We start from the raw sequence: 16,848 nt of genomic DNA on the forward strand, positions 1-16,848 counted from the left end.
TATTCCCGTTGCTATTGTGGGTCACATGATCATAAGTCAATAAATTGCTCACAGTGACTTTGGTCTCTATGGAGCTCCATTCATAAAATAACACACACACACACACATAATACAGGTATTGGATCCATTATCTGGAAACCTATCTAAAAAGTGCCAAATTACGGGAGGGCTGGGGGAAAAAAATGAAGACCAATTGAAAAGTTGCTTAGGATCCATTTCTAAACTGGATGCAAGTTGTTAATGGTTGTCTGTAACTTCCAATAAGTTACAATGATATTGCAATTCTGTTTAGATAAGATGCCAAAATGCTGTGAACTGGGCAACACCAGCTGCCTGCTTAGTTTTGGATTATGATGCCATACTTCTAGGAACTTTATATAAGAGAAGTTCACTTAAAGGGGAAGTAAAGTCTAAAATAGAATAAGACAAGAAATGCTGTATTTTGTGTACTAAACATACCTATGAACTTACTGCACCACAAGCCTAATCAAACAAATGATTTATGATTTCAAAGTTGGCCACATGGGGTCACCATCTTGTAACTTTGTTATACATCTTTGCAAGACCAAGACTGTGCACATGCTCAGTGTGGTCTCGGCTGCTTAGGGATCGTCATAAATGATCAAAACAGCACAAGTCAAATAATATCTGCCAGGAGCCGATACAACAAGACTGATTAATAATCAGAATATACAGACTGCACTGGGTCCTGTGTTGTCATGTAATCTAATGTGGATTTTATAGTTTTTATGTTGTTTAATACACACTTTCTCCAACTCTGCAGAACCAGTGGCTGCAGCAAAATGATCCAAAAAATAGAATCCCAGTTTATGAGTGGGTATACAGCCCCTCTAAATAAAAGAATGAAAGTCATAAAAACCTAGTAAAGGTTTATTGAACTGTACAAAAAAACAAAGAGATCATCAATGGTTTTACACTTCATGTTAAGTATTTAGTATTGCATTTTGCCTACTGTGCAAGGCTGTGCTACATCACGAGCATTGCGATTGGTCGTGAACAAGGCACTGGGTATCAATGTGATTGGCTGGGCTAATGGCAGTAAACTGACAAATCATAAACAGGTCAACATACCTCCGTGTGATTGGCTGCGCTAAAACTTAAAACAACATGATAGTTATCTTAACAAAAAAAACCAACACACTGGAAATAAATAAAGCATACATATGAGTTACAGTTAATTAAGCTGAAATAACGTTCCTATTTTTATTTTAAATATACAAAGTAGACAGGGTCTATACAGGAGTTACAAACAAAGGGCAACAAAATTAATATTAAAAAAAAACAGTTACATGAAGTTAAATTGGGGATAAGGAAGGAACCGTGGGGCGGCTGCTAAAAAATCACATAGTTTCATAAACAGGAGGAATTTAAAGGGGATGTAAAATAATATAATAAATAATACTAAAGTGGTTGTTCACCTTTAAATTAACTTTTAGTATCATGTAGAGCAGGGTATTCTGAGACAATTTGCAATTTATTTTCATTTTTTATTACTTTTATGAGTTATTTAGCTTTTTATTCAGCAGCTGTCCAGTTTGCAATTTCGGCTATCTGGTTGTTAGGGCCCAAATTACCCTGGCAACCATGTATTAATTTGAATAAAAACTGGAATATGAATAGGAGAGGGTCTGAAGAGAAAGACGAGTAATAAAAAGTAGCAATTTACAATACATTTTTAGCCTTACAAAGCATATGTTTTTTAGATGGGGTCAGTGACCCCTATTTGAAAGTTGTAAAAAGTCAAAAGAGGCGGCAAATAATTAAAAAATGATACAAAATAAAAAAATAAAGCCTAATTGCTGAGAATTAGCCATTCTATAACATACTACAAGTTAAGTTAAAAGGTGAACCACCCCTTTAGTTAATGAAAGAAAATGTCACTTGAAACAACTTTCCAATTTCCGTTCATTATAAAGTTCAATGGTTTTACTGCAATTGAAAGCATTAGCAGAAGCCGGCTGATTGGTTGGCCTGACTTTTATTGGAGGAGAGCTGACTTCTGCTATAGTGTTCCGAGAGGCAGAACCGGCAGTGCAGAAAAGGACACATAACTTTAAAACCAACTGAGAATATTTTTTATATAGGTACTGTATATAGTTGCTTAGAATGATGTTTTCCCATCAGTTTGGGTTTGTATCCCCTTTAATGGATTAAACCACTAGGTTACACATATACAATTAAACCCTATAAAGCTAGTAAAAATCATAACATTAAGGGGCAGATTTATCAAGGGTCGAATTTCGAAGTAGAAAAAAAATCCAAATTCGACCATCGAATAGAATCCTCCGACATTCAAATTCGAAGTCGGAGGATTTTATACATCGTACGATCGCACTCCGATCATACTTCGAATCGAACGATTTTCCCAAAAAATCCTTCGACTTAAAAAAACTTACCAAAACACACTGGAGGTCCCCCATAGGCTAAACAGCAATTCGGCAGGTTTAAGTTGGCGAAGTATTGAAGTCGAAGTTTTTTTAAAGAGACAGTACTTCGATTATCGAATGGTCAAATAGTCGAATGATTTTTACTTCGAATCAAAGTCGAAGTAAATTCGAAGTCGTAGTATCCTATTCGATGGTCGAAGTATCCAAAATATTACTTCGAATTTCAAAATTTTTTCCCTCGAATTCACTTCGACCCTTGATAAATCTGCCCCTAAAAGTCTTAAAGGGATACTGTCATGGGAAAAAAAAATTTTTCAAAATGAATCAGTTAATAGTGCTGCTCCAGCAGAATTCTGCACTGAAATCCATTTCTCAAAAGAGCAAACAGATTTTTTTATATTCAATTTTGAAATCTGACATGGGGCTAGACATATTGTCAATTTCCCAGCTGCCCCAAGTCATGTGACTTGTGCTCTGATAAACTTCAATCACTCTTTACTGCTGTACTGCAAGTTGGAGTGATAACCAGATAGCAGCTCCCTAACACAAGATAAGAGCTGCCTGGTAGATCTAAGAACACTCAATAGTAAAAACCCATGTCCCACTGAGACACATTCAGTTACATTGAGAAGGAAAAACAGCAGCCTGCCAGAAAGCATTTCTCTCCTAAAGTGCAGGCACAAGTCACATGACCAGGGGCAGCTGGGAAATTGACAATATGTCTAGCCCCATGTCAGATTGCAAAATTGAATAAAAAATAAATCTGTTTGCTCTTTTGAGAAATGGATTTCAGTGCAGAATTCTGCTGGAGCAGCACTATTAACTGATTCATTTTGGGAAAAAATTTTTTCCCATGACAGTATCCCTTTAAAAATATATTGCTGTTACAATCTCTATGTATAAAATACAGGATAAACACGGAGACCCCCCCCCCTAACAAGTGAAACTTTCTGCTCATGCGAGGAGGCAGCTGGGTAAATGCCCCAGTGACTAATCCCCTATATAAACCAATATATAATGAGGTTCCTCGGTTTATCAATCCCATAATGCGGGGTGCACACCAATCTGGCCTGCGCTGTGGTTTGAAAGGCACCCGATTATGTTGAATTATACCATTCAGCAACAAGATAATGAGGCACTCAAACAGCTTCCTCGAGGTAGGGTGATATATTTAAAGGATAAGTAAACCTTAAAAATAATGGAATGAATTTTGTTACAACAGCGCCACCTGTTGGTCATTTTCTGACCAGCAAGTAGTCAAGGAAGTTGTCAGGAGAAAGAAAGAGGCTGCTCAGATGTTTTTCTGCTTAGGAAAGATGTGAGAAAGGTTTATAATTTTATTCCTAAGCAGAAGAACATCAGAGCAGCCTCTTTCTTTCTTAATATATTGGAACAAAAAAAATGAATCAATGAATGTACATTGCAAAATTGCTGAGAATAGCACCCTCAATTTTACATTTTCACTTGTTTTTAAGGTTTACTTATCCTATAAAGGAGGACAAAACCCTAAAAAATAAATATGGCTGAAAACATCATATTTTATATACTGAGCCTAATGCACCAGCCTAAAGGTTCAGCAGCTCTATAACAGTAATGCTCTAAGTTGTCACAGGAGCTCCCCATCTTGGATCTTGTTAGGAGTGTCAGTGGCACTGCACATGCTCAGTGGCCTCTGGGCTGCGGTAAAAGCTTAACTTAGGGGTTGTCACTAATTATCCAGCAGAAAATGAGCTTCCCCTGTAATATAAGCTGATGCTACAGGGCTGATCAGCCTTATATTGTGACATTTCTATTCAAGGGTCGAATTTCAAATTTAAAAAACTTCGAAATTCGAATTAAAAAAGACCAGCCAAAATGTATCTAAAAAAATTGAAGAATTTTTTTTTGGCCTAATAGGTCATTCCATTCCATTTTTCAAATTCACTCCAAATAGGTTCTAGGAGGTCCCCTATGGGCTAAAACAGCAATTCGGCAGGTTTTAGATGCTGAATGGTCGAAGTCAAATTTTTAAAGAGACAGTACATGATAAATTTCGACGTTCAAATTTTTTTTTAATCTGGACTATTCCCTAGTTGAAGTACACAAAAATTAGCTCTAAATTAAATTTTTTAATTTGAATTTTCACTTCAACCTTTGATAAATCTGCCCCTAAGTGTACTGTATATTGTGAGTGGGTCCCTAAGCTCAGTAAGTGACAGCAGCACAGAGCATGTGCAGTGAATCAGCAGAAAAGAAGACGGGGAGCTACTGGGGCATCTTTGGAGACACAGGTCTTTACTGTTTAGTTCTCTTTTAAGTTGCAATGTTTACCAATGTCTACGAACCAATCAGGTTATTGCTTTGAAACAGGTGAGGATATATTGAAACGTGCCGAATGGTTGCTAACAGTTACTAGACTGTGTGCATGACACTGCCCCATGGATTATGAGTGACAGGTGATCAGGTAGGTCCTTTGCAGAGTGTTCCCATGCTCTTGGGCAATAACACAAGGGTACCCATAGGGTACATCAGTGCTGCCACCTGCTGGACAGCATTTACACCGGGAGGAGTGATTTGATAAAAACTCATCTATTTAAAACTCAAGTTTTCTTATTAGATACAATAGTAGGGCTGTAATCATACAAATTACTAATAAATACATCTTGAACAACATCATCATCAACCACCGCCAATGAAAATGAGTCTTTCCCGGGAGATCCGACAACTGACGTGATATAAATATCATTTAAACTGCTGTCGGGAAGATGCAGAGAGTTGTAGTTCAATAGCAGCTGGAGGGCCGCGTCCGTAATTGTGTTCATTTGCATTGAACCTGAAGGGGCTGTGGGAGAATGCAGCGTTGTGACCCCCCTATCTGAGTGTCGGGGGGGGGGGTTACACCTCTTGGAGACATAACCAGCTGAAATAAATCCAATGTATTGTCACAGTCTTAAGCATTTGAAGCTGGTTTATAAATGTAGCTTTTTGGAGGTGATTTTGAGTTTTTGCGGGTGCAGTTATCCCACAGAGGTAACGCCACTAGAAATAGAAGCAGCCCTCCCACAATCACACATATCGCACTGAGGTAGAAGGCATGTTCGTAGGTCTGCGTCATGTCAAAGCACCAGCCTGAAAAAAAAGAAGAAACATGGGTTAATCTGGGACTGTTCACATGGAAATGCTACATATATACACCCGTATACACTCTCTATAATTACTCTTCTGAGCAACTAAAATCAGATCTTTCTTTCTTTTAGTTTTCATGAAGTCAGCAGTTTTACACTGCTCATATCACACATTTGTAAGCTCTGCTTACAAATTTTACAATCCTTACTTTTTTTTTGGTTTTCCTGATATTAGCAGTTTTACACTGCTAACACCAAGCTGCTTTGTATAGGTAGCCAGTCAGGCAGAACTCCAGATCCACTGATGCAGGAGGTGTCTCCTGCTTAATTTTACTGCTGAATGTGATAGGAGTGACAGCAGGAGACAACTCCTGCATCAATAACTTAAAGGGATACTGTCATGGGGAAAAAACATTTTTTTCTAAATGAATCAGTTAATAGTGCTGCTCCAGCAGAATTCTGCACTGAAATCCATTTCTCAAAAAAGCAAACAGATTTTTTTATATTCAGTTTTGAAATCTGACATGGGGCTAGACATATTGTCAATTTCCCAGCTGCCCCAAGTCATGTGACTTGTGCTCTGATAAACTTCAATCACTCTTTACTGCTGTACTGCAAGTTGCAGTGATATCACCCCCTCCCTTCCCCCCCCCCCCCAGCAGCCAAACAAAAGAACAATGGGAAGGTAACCCGATAACAGCTCCCTAACACAAGATAACAGCTGTCTGGTAGATCTAAGAACAACACTCAATAGTAAAAACCCATGTCCCACTGAGACACATTCAGTTACATTGAGAAGGAAAAACAGCAGCCTGCCAGAAAGCATTTCTCTGCTAAAGTGCAGGCACAAGTCACATGACATGGGGCAGCTGGGAAATTGACAATATGTCTTGCCCCATGTCAGATTTCAAAATTGAATATAAAAAAATCTGTTTGCTCTTTTGAGAAATGGATTTCAGTGCAGAATTCTGCTGGAGTAGCACTATTAACTGATGTGTTTTGAAAAAAAAACATATTTTCCGATGACAGGATACTTTTAAGCCTCTGGCGTTCTGCCTGGCTGGCTACCTAGACAAAGCAGCATGATATTAGCATAAGTGTCAAACTGCTTGTATCATAAAAAAAAACAAAAAAGAAAAGATTGTAAATATGTGAGCAGAACTTACAAATGTGTGATATGAGCAGTGTAAAACTGCTAATATCATAAAAACAAAAAAAAAGTAAGGAATGCAAATTGCAAAAATGCTCAATAGGTCTGACTGCATCTGAACTGCTTCCAAACAAAGGCCATAAATGTAAATTAAGGATGATAATGGGTCTCATCTATGAACGAAACATGCCAAGAAGCTATCCAAACTGCTCTGAGCTTCCTACAACATTCAAGAAGTAAGGCAACACATTCGGCTGTGTATTTGGGTACAAATTGCCTACAGGGGGATCAGTAGATGAGTTTTCAAGGAGACTGTTTATATCTGAAGCCACTGCAGGAATTTCTGGGGTTACTTTTGTTTCTAGCAGCCACTAATTACTCTCTGAGCCCTACATGTAAATTACCCAACTCTGCCCAAACTCAAGAGCAGTTTATTTTACCTGCTTGTACCCTGTATCCCCTGTTAATAAATGAGACCCCATGCAACACTGCTTCCTCTACTGAGATAAAATGCTACAACAAATAATCTATAGACTGCAATGAAACAACCCCCAGTGGCCAAAGTATCATGAAAATGGTGGAACACTTGCTTGGATTCATCAACGAATAATATTTAAACCCAACATCTTCCAGCCATAGGAGCTTTGTTTTTTTTACGCAATCGATTTTAGAAAATCAAATTATCCCTTTAATATCCATGGGTGAGAAGTATGGTGGCCCTAAGACAAGCCATATAGGAAACGTACCCAATAACGGGGGCCCGAGGCAGTTTCCGAGTCCAGCAAAGAACATCAGTATCCCATAGGCGTGGGTGAGTTTGTCCAGTCCAACGGTCTTTGTTGTCACATAGGGGAATATTGACCAATTACCGGACGCAATCCCTATCATGCCGGCCAGCACCGCCAGAACAGCGTAAGTGTTTGCGTAAGGAACGGCGAACAAGATGAACCCAGTGGCCAATAAAGTGAATGCGTATAAATACACGGTGTTCACCCACTTAAAATCCGCAAGAATTCCTAAAAAGAGTTTCCCCATGGCGGCGGAGAATCCGAGGATGGAAACCAGCGGAACAACCATGGCCTGATCCGGAATGTTTGCACTTTTGGCAACGTCTTCTAAAAGCAAGGACGCGGGAAAGCCGCCGATGTCAAAGAACAAGATGGCGAGGAACAGCGCGACGAATACTCTGTTTTTTAACATGTCAACTGTATCAAGCCAGTAAGTCAAATAGCGTTGGCAGTTGGTCTTCACGAGCTGTTTGCAGAAGTTCTTCTCTAGATCTCGATTTGCCGTAGAGTTGGGAGCCACAAACCCACTGTGGGTGCTGCTCACATCACAAGTTCTATCTGTTTCTGAGCCCGAAATGATTCCCAGCATCCCTTGAGTTTCATCCGGATCTGTTTCTTTTTCACGGTAGATGATGTAGGTGTCCTGGGTTTTTTCCAGCATCGGCTTTTCCAGGGGTGGGCTTGGATCCTGGGGAAGTGGCCTCATCAGAATGCCGCATGCTAATATATTCAAGGATAAGGCACCGATAATAAGCAAGCAGCCATCCAGTCCATAAATAGAGATCAGCACCTTCTGCAGGCTGGCGTACATGAACGTGCCGATACTTGCACCTGCAAAACAAATACACGGATCATTGGCACTTCTCTATGGGGTGCCGTTTGTCCCAAATACATTCTGTATACAAAACTATCTCTAATACACAGAATGAATGTCTCTCGTGGTATATAAGTATTTATGACCATACACAGATAAATATAATATACAAAAGACTTATTTCTATTAAAGAATGAAAACAAAATCTGGTTAGTGCACAACAGGATGTCATTATATCACAAACTCCATTCTGTACAGTTTAACAAGCAATCTGTCTCACAAATGTATAACCTCCATGTAACGGACACACTTATGTGCAAAGTTACTTATAGAATGAATTATGTAAAAACAAAGTTGGACATAATATATAATAGTGTAACTAACTAGTGCTTGTCAAGCTAGATTTGAATGACAAAATAGATATCTGTGACAGAAAGCAAGATTTTATAGCACAGGATTCATTCTTTCCACAAAATGACAGTTTTGTTTCACAAAACAGATAAAATAACCATTCTGTGAAGCAACACTGTCAGTCACATTCCTGAACCAATAAGAACAAAGCTTATTGCCATATACAAACAAGATGAGAAGTGGCCAGCTCTGCTCCACATGGCTAAGGCAAAGTATCTGACCTGCTATAGAGGCGCCTCTAATGTCCCCTGTGCTGCATAGTAATAAACATGAACAAACCTTTCCTAAAAGAGCTGCTGTTAAACACTACAGGTTCATAAATGGAAGTTTTTACAAATGGCTGAGAAATATAATGCTGCACTTATAATGATTGTAGAGAAAGAAAAGTATGCAAAACATAAATATGATTATTTTAAGTGATATGGCTATTCTTATTGTAGTAACCTGTTTGTGTGGCCATTTTGGTTAAGGGCATTCCTGCTGTTTTGCCATTATTTTATGACTCACTCCTGTTCCTCTTCCTGTCTAAGCTGAGAGCAATAATGGGACAGGCCACACCCACCTGCCATCTTCTATTAAATGTACCAGAAGTTACTGTGCTTGTCTGGCTGCTTTGCCTGCCTCTTAGAGTCAGTTATAAGTTTTGTATATGATAGTTAGACTCCAATGTCTCCTCCTAGCTGTAATCTTGCACCAATTAGCTTGTAGTAGTCTCTTAATAATGTGCTTAGCTATAGTTCAACTACTACATAATAGATTTAGCCAGCGACTTGGGACTGATCATGTGCATCGCACATTGTGTATAGTATGATGTGTAGGTTATATGAACATCCACTCCTGAGTATTGTGTGTAAACAAAAGGCTTCAGGACTTCAACTTCACCTCCTTTCGTGAATTCGGGTCTTTTCACCGCTTCGGGACTTCAGCTTCGTCTTTTCGGCACTTCCGCATTCGGTAATATGTGCAATGGCCGCACGGCTTGGGCGCTCTTAAAGGGGACCCGGCTCTTTGAAAAATGCAGCACTTATGGGCCCCCCTTCAGGCCTGGAACACTTGTCCCCCCCTGCTGGCGGCCCTGGACATGCATGTGACATGGGCGCAGTTGTGCTCTCTGCTCTAGTGTTGTGCCCCCCTTGACCCACTCTGATGTGAAAGGGTTAAGCACTGGGCAGGTAAGGGGACGGCATCATTAGAGTCTTTTGTTATAAATAAATATAAAGCATTGTATAGCTTCTTGCTTCTATATAAATAGATTATGATCCCCTAAAATTGCCCCTGCCTAAATGACCCCCTTTTGTTTACACACAGTACTCAGGAGTGGCTGCTCATATAACCTACACATCATACTATACAGAATGCGTGGTCATACCTCCCAACATTTTGGTAATAAGTAAAAAGAGGGACAAAAAAATTTTTGTCATGTAGCGCGGCAATTTTTTTTGACCACACCCATTTTTGTGGCCACACCCCATAATTACCATGTTCATTTTACAAAGTTTGGCAGGTTATAAAAGTTTGAAAATATTTCTCCTTATCTAAACTGTTAAAATTACTTATTTTTTATCTCAAAATTGTTACAAAGTATCTTAGTTGCACCTGTTAGCTCTACTGGCCTCTCTGCCAAAAGCCAATTAAGTTAGAAATTTTGGACACAATAAAGATCTTTACAATTTGAATTGGTGCCTGCTGGAAGTCTGCATACATTGAGTGCCTGCTCCTTTTTACATTTCGGTTTGTCCGCCCCCTATGCTGAGGGCTCAGGGCAGTGCACCTGGGCCACTTCCCTTACGTGGTGAGTAATTTGTTTACCACATTGAAATACAATACAGATGACTTCTTGTAAGTTAGAAATTTTGTTTCTTTTTCTGGCTGTTCAGTGCAGAGAAAAGAGGGACTTTCCAGTACAAATGAGGGACTTCAGGTTGAGAGGGACTGTCCCTCTGAAAAAGGGACAGTTGGGAGGTATGTGTGCACATGATCAGTTCCAAGTCTCTGGCTAAAGCTATTATGTAGTAGTTAAACTATAGGTAAGCACATTATTAAGAGACTACTACAAGCTAATTGGTGCAAGATTACAGCTAGGAGGAGACATTGGAGTCTAACTATCATATACAAAACTTATAACTGACTCTGAGAGTCAGGCAAAGCAGCCAGACAAGCACAGTAACTTCTGGTACATTTAATAGAAGATGGCAGGTGGGTGTGGCCTGTCCCATTATTGCTCTCAGTTTAGACAGGAACAGGAACAGGAGTGAGTCATAAGATAATGGCAAAACAGCAGGAATGCCCTTAACCAAAATGGCCACACAAGCAGGTTACTACAATAAGAATAGCCATATCACCTAAAATGATCATATTTATGTTTTGCATACTTTTATTTTCTACAATCATAAGTACAGCATTATATTTCTCAGCCGTTTGTAAAAACTTCCATTTATGAACCTGTAGTGTTTAACAGCAGCTCTTTTAGGAAAGGTTTGTTCATGTTTATTACTATGCAGCAGAGGGGACATTAGAGGGCACACTCTATAGCAGGTCAGATACTTTGCCATGTGGAGCAGAGCTGGCCACTTCTCATCTTGTTTGTATATGGCAATAAGCTTTGTTCTTATTGGTTCAGGAATGTGACTGACAGTGTTGCTTCACAGAATGGTTATTTTATCTGTTTTGTGAACAAAACTGTCATTTTGTGGAAAGAATGAATCCTGTGCTATAAAATCTTGCTTTCTGTCACAGATATCTATTTTGTCATTCAAATCTAGCTTGACAAGCACTAGTTAGTTACACTATTATATATTATGTCCAACTTTGCTTTTACATAATTCATTCTGTAAGTAACTTTGCACAAAAGTGTGTCCGTTACATGGAGGTTATAAATTTGTGAGACAGATTGCTTGTTAAACTGTACAGAATGGTGTTTGTGATATAATGACATCCTTTTGTGCACTAACCAGATTTTGTTTTCATTCTTTAATAGAAATAGGTCTTTTGTATATTTTTTTTCTCTGTGTATGGTCACAAATTCTTATATAACATGAGAGACATTCATTGTGTGTACTAGGGATAGTTTTGTATACAGAATGTATTTGGGACAAACGGCACCCCATACTTCTCTTCCAACCACTCATGGAAACATCTTGGAGCTCTAACACCGAAAATGGTGCCCTGCTGCCCTACTAGGGATGCACTGAATCGAAAACATTTTTTTAATATGAACATAAACAGAATCCGCCACCATAAATTAGGGTCAAATTCATATATTCAGGTGTCACCCCATTTACGTGTAGGGGAAAAAAAGTGTCATTTTGGGTTTTCCAGTGCTTTAAGGGGTTGTTCACCTTTGAGTTAACTTTTATTATGATGTAGAGAGTGATATTCTAAGACAATTTGCATTTGGTTTTCATTTTTTAATATTTGTGGTTTTTATTTAGCTTTTTATTCAGCAGCTCTGCAGTTTCCAGGTTGCTAGGGTCCAAATTAACCTAAAAACCATGTACTGATTTGAATAAGAGACTGGAACATGAATAGGAGAGGCCTGAATAGAAAGATGAGTAGGGATGCACCAAATCCAGGATTCGGCCTTTTTCAGCAGGATTTGGATTCTCCCGAATCCTTCTGCCCGGCCGAATGGAATCCGAATCCTAATTTGCATATGCAAATGAGGGACGGGGAGGGAAATCACATGACTTTTTGTCACAAAACAAGCAAGTAAAAAATGTTTTCCCCTTCCCATTCCTAATTTGCATATGCAAATTATGATTCGGATTCAGTTCAGTATTCGGCCAAATCTTTCGCAAGGGATTCAGGGGTTCGGCCGAAACCAAAATAGTGGATTCATTGCATCCCTAATGATGAGTAATAAAAAATATGCAATAATAAAAAAATGTGCAGCCTTACAGAGCATGTGTTTTTTTAGATGGGCTCAGTGATCCCCATTTGAAAGCTGAAAGGAGTCAGAAGATGGCAAATTAAATTAAAAAACTATAAAAAACAAATAAATAAATAATGAAGACCAAATGAAAAGTTGCTCAGAACGGACCATTCTCTAACATACTAAAAGTTAACTTAAAGGTGAACCGCCGCTTTAAGACTTTGGAATCGTGTTGGTTAGGCACCCAGGATTTGGCCAACAAAAAAAAAACACTGGTCTGGCTCAGTATTGAACTTGTTTTATGCCACAAATATTTTATTGTTACATGGCAAAACAAGAGGCAACAAGTAAGCCAATAACACACCCAAACTCCTATCAGCCCGGCCAGGAGGTAGTGTTTATAATAGCGATGCACCGAATCCAGGATTCGGTTCGGGATTCGGCCAGGATTTGGCCTTTTTCAGCAGGATTCGGATTCGGCCCGAATCCTTCTGCCCGGCCAAACCGAATACAAACCCTAATTTGCATATGCAAATTAGGGGCAGGGAGGGAAATCATGTGACTTTTTGTCAGAAAACAAGGAAGTAAAAAAAGTTTTCCCCTTCCCACCCCTAATTTGCATATGCAAATTAGGGTTCGGATTCGGTTCGGTATTCAGCCGAATCTTTCACAAAGGATTCGGGGGTTCGGCCGAATCCAAAATAGTGGATTCGGTGCATCCCTAGTTTATAAATACCCAGAATGCAGGTTACAGTTACAAAGTAGCTTTGTTTATACAGCAGAAAGGAAATATTCATTTTACACGGTTCCATCTCACCTGTTGAAACGATTCCAAGGGCAAGTCCTCTCCGCTTGTCGAAATACTGGCAGGTAGCGGTCACTGTGGCCGGGTATGACAATCCACAACCGAAGCCTGGAAGAGAAGAGTTACTGTTATTAACGAGTCCAGTGTATCCACGTAGTACAGGTATGGGACCTGTTATCCAGAATGCTTGGGAAAGGGGTTTTCGGATAACGGATCTTTCTGTTATTTGGATCTTTATACCTTACAGGATAAGTAAACCTTGTAAATAAGTGGATGTAAAATTGATGAGGGGGCTATTCTAAGAAGTTTTGCAATGTACATTCATTATTTGTTTATTTTTTCATTCCAAGATATTAAAGGATTCATGTACTGTTAAAGGGATACTGTCATGGTAAAAAAAAATTTTTCAAAATGAATCAGTTAATGCTGCATTGAAATCCATTTCTCAAAAGAGCAAACAGATTTTTTTTAAATTCAATTTTGAAATCTGACATGAGGCTAGACATATTGTCAATTTTCCAGCTGCCCCAAGTCATGTGACTTGTGCTCTGATAAACTTCAATCACTCTTTACTGCTGTACTGCAAGTTAGAGTGATATCACCCCCTCCCTTTTCCCCCCAGCAGCCAAACAAAAGAACAATGGGAAGGTAACCAGATAGCAGCTCCCTAACACAAGATAACCGCTGCCTGGTAGATCTAAGAACAACACTCAATAGTAAAAACCCATGTCCCACTGAGACACATTCAGTTACATTAAGAAGGAAAAACAGCAGCCTGCCAGAAAGCATTTCTCTCCTAAAGTGCAGGCACAAGTCACATGACTGGGGACAGCTGGGAAATTGACAAAATGTCTAGCCCCATGTCAAATTTCAAAATTGAATATAAAAAAATCTGTTTGCTCTTTTGAGAAATGGATTTCAATGCAGAATTCTGCTGGAGTAGCACTATTAACTGATTCATTTTAAAAAAAACATGTTTTCCGATGACAGGATCCCTTTAATATGAATAAATTATGTTACAACAGCGCCACCTGCTGGTCACTTTCCCACCAGTCTGACCACCAAGTAGTCAAGGAAGTTGTCAGGAGAAAAACAGAATGGTCTGAAAATGACCAGCAGGTGGCGCTGTTGTAACAAAATTCATTCATATTAACAGTACATGTATCCTTTAATATCTTGGAATGAAAAAAAAAAATAAAGAATGTACATTGCAAAACTTCTTAGAATAGCCCCCTCATCAATTTTACAATCACTTATTTTTAAGGTTTACTTATCATTTACGTCTACTATAAAATTATCTAAACATGAAATAAACCCAATAGGCTGGTTTTGCCTCCAATAAGGATTAATTATATCTTAGTTGGGATCAAGTACAAGCTACTGTTTTATTATTACACAGAAAAAGGAAATCCTTTTAAAAATTTGAATTATTTGATTATAACGGAGTCTATGGGAGATAACCTTTCCGTAATTCTGAGCTTTCTGGATAATGGGTTTCCGGATAACCGATCCCATACCTGTTCTGTGACACTATTAATGATTCTGGTGTCTTAATGTGAAGGTATACAGTATATCAGTACTAATGGCACAACCAAGGGGAGTAGTAGAGGGGCAGTATATTACAAAAATAAGGGGAGATAATTATTCAGACAAGTGCCAGTATAAGGCAATGGCAAGGGCAGAGAAACTCCAGAATCAGATTAATGTGATTGGTAGGATAGTGCCAGAACGAGACTAATAGGAAAGGCATTACTTGCATTGCAATTGTTAAAGGACCAGTAACATAAAAAAAAAATGTAAACTTTACAATCGCCTTTATTAAGAAATAACTTACTGAAACTCTGCTTCCAATTCACTTCGCAAAAGGCGACAGGGCGACGATCCATCGTACGGAGCTCGATTTCTCCTCCCTGGCTATCTCCTATAAGGAAGGCAGGGAGGAGAAATCGTGCACCGCACAATGGATCGCAATCACCTTTTCTGAAGAGGAGCGCAAGCGGAGTTTCGGTAAGTTATTTCTTAATAAAGACTTTGCGATTTTAAAGTTTAATTTGACTTGGTGTTTTTTTTTTCAATGTATATTAACGAATTTTTATTAAACTAATTTTGATGTTACTGGTCCTTTAACCCTAGGTTGCTGACCCACTCTCTCTCTCTCTCTCTCTCTTTCTTTCCAAGAGCAGTCTAAAACTGCTAGAAACCACTAAAAATAGAAACTGAATGTAATGGTGCAAAAGTGGCACCCTGAACACATTTACATGAATTAATTTTGTATTTTTATAGTTAATAACCCCTTTAGGATCCCCCCCCCAACACAATTATTAGCTAATGACACTTACCAACCATACATCCATAGGAGAAATAGAGAAAATACAAGCTGGGTGCAAAACTGCTCAGGATAAGCCCCCCGGCCACCATTAATCCGCTGAAAATGACCACTGGGCGGACACCAAAGGCAGAAACACTGGCACTGCACAACGGACCTGACGAGGGAAAATCCCAATAAAGAGAATTAAAATCTGTTCCATCTGCAGTCGCACTCGGTTATAGCTTTAGTCGCTCTTATTGGTTTCTACGGCATTTTATTCTATTTAATTTGAGAAGTCGTGTGATGAAAAAACCATCTTGAAAATGGATAAATTGCCCCCTTGAATTTGGTGCAGTTAATAAAATGAAGTCGAAAAAATAAACAGTAAGGGCGCAGAATACACACTAGTATTTATTAATTGGGTTGTTAGCTCTTAGTATGATATATAGGACAATGGTTAATTCTAAGTAACTTTTCAATTGGTCTTCATTATTTATTTTTTATTTATTTTCCTTCTTCTTCTGGCTCTTTCCAGCTTTCAAATGGGGGTCACTGAACCCATCTAAAAACAAATGCTCTGTAAGGGCAGAGATAAATGTGAAGATTCAGTGAGATTAGTCGTCTGGCGACAAATCACCTCTTCTTCGGGCGACTAATCTCCCTGAACTGCCTTGCCGCCAACTAGAATCTAAATCACCGGCGGGATGGCACGCGAAGCAACTTCGCCTGAAGTTTCCTCGTGAGGCAACTTTGGGCGACTTAGGAAAACGAAGTGCTGTTAGCGATATCCTGCCGGTGACTTTGATTCTAGCCAGCGGGAAGGCAGTTAGGGGAGATTGGTCGCCTGAAGAAGAGGAGATTTGTCTTCGGGCGACTAATCTCCCTGATAACATTTATTGTTATTGCTACTTTTTATTACTCAACTTACTATTCAGCCCCTCTCCTATTCATATCCCAGTCTCTTATTCAAATCAATGTTAGGGTTGCTAGGGTGATTTGGACCCTAGTAAAAAAGGAAAACCAAACGCAAACAGTTAATTTAAAGGTGAACAACCCATTTAATGGCACATTTTATACAATATAACATGGATAGAGATAAAGAAGCAGCTCTTTGCTTGCTCTGATGGGGACCAGCACTCGAGCCCCATGTTAATTACTAAATCCCCGGGAAACAGCCCTTCTGCTTTCT

General features: G+C 39.1%; 1 protein-coding gene across 3 annotated transcripts in view; it reads right to left on the reverse strand.

Moving 5' to 3' along the window:
• Nucleotides 1–4,979: 4,979 nt before the first annotated feature.
• slc16a9.L (solute carrier family 16 member 9 L homeolog) overlaps nt 4,980–16,848 on the reverse strand; it is a 20,207-nt gene continuing 8,338 nt past the window's right edge. For all 3 annotated transcript variants that reach the window (XM_018225079.2, XM_041570203.1, XM_041570202.1), the window contains 4 exons: nt 15,691–15,834; nt 13,364–13,459; nt 7,409–8,281; nt 4,980–5,516 (listed from right to left, as the gene is read on the reverse strand). In XM_018225079.2, the coding sequence (XP_018080568.1) occupies nt 5,338–5,516; nt 7,409–8,281; nt 13,364–13,459; nt 15,691–15,834 (1,292 nt within the window). In that variant the 3' untranslated portion in view covers nt 4,980–5,337. The remainder of the gene's footprint in view (nt 5,517–7,408; nt 8,282–13,363; nt 13,460–15,690; nt 15,835–16,848) is intronic.

Source organism: Xenopus laevis, chromosome 7L (genome assembly GCF_017654675.1).
Source record: "Xenopus laevis strain J_2021 chromosome 7L, Xenopus_laevis_v10.1, whole genome shotgun sequence".
In the NCBI taxonomy this organism is placed as follows: Eukaryota; Metazoa; Chordata; class Amphibia; order Anura; family Pipidae; genus Xenopus; species Xenopus laevis.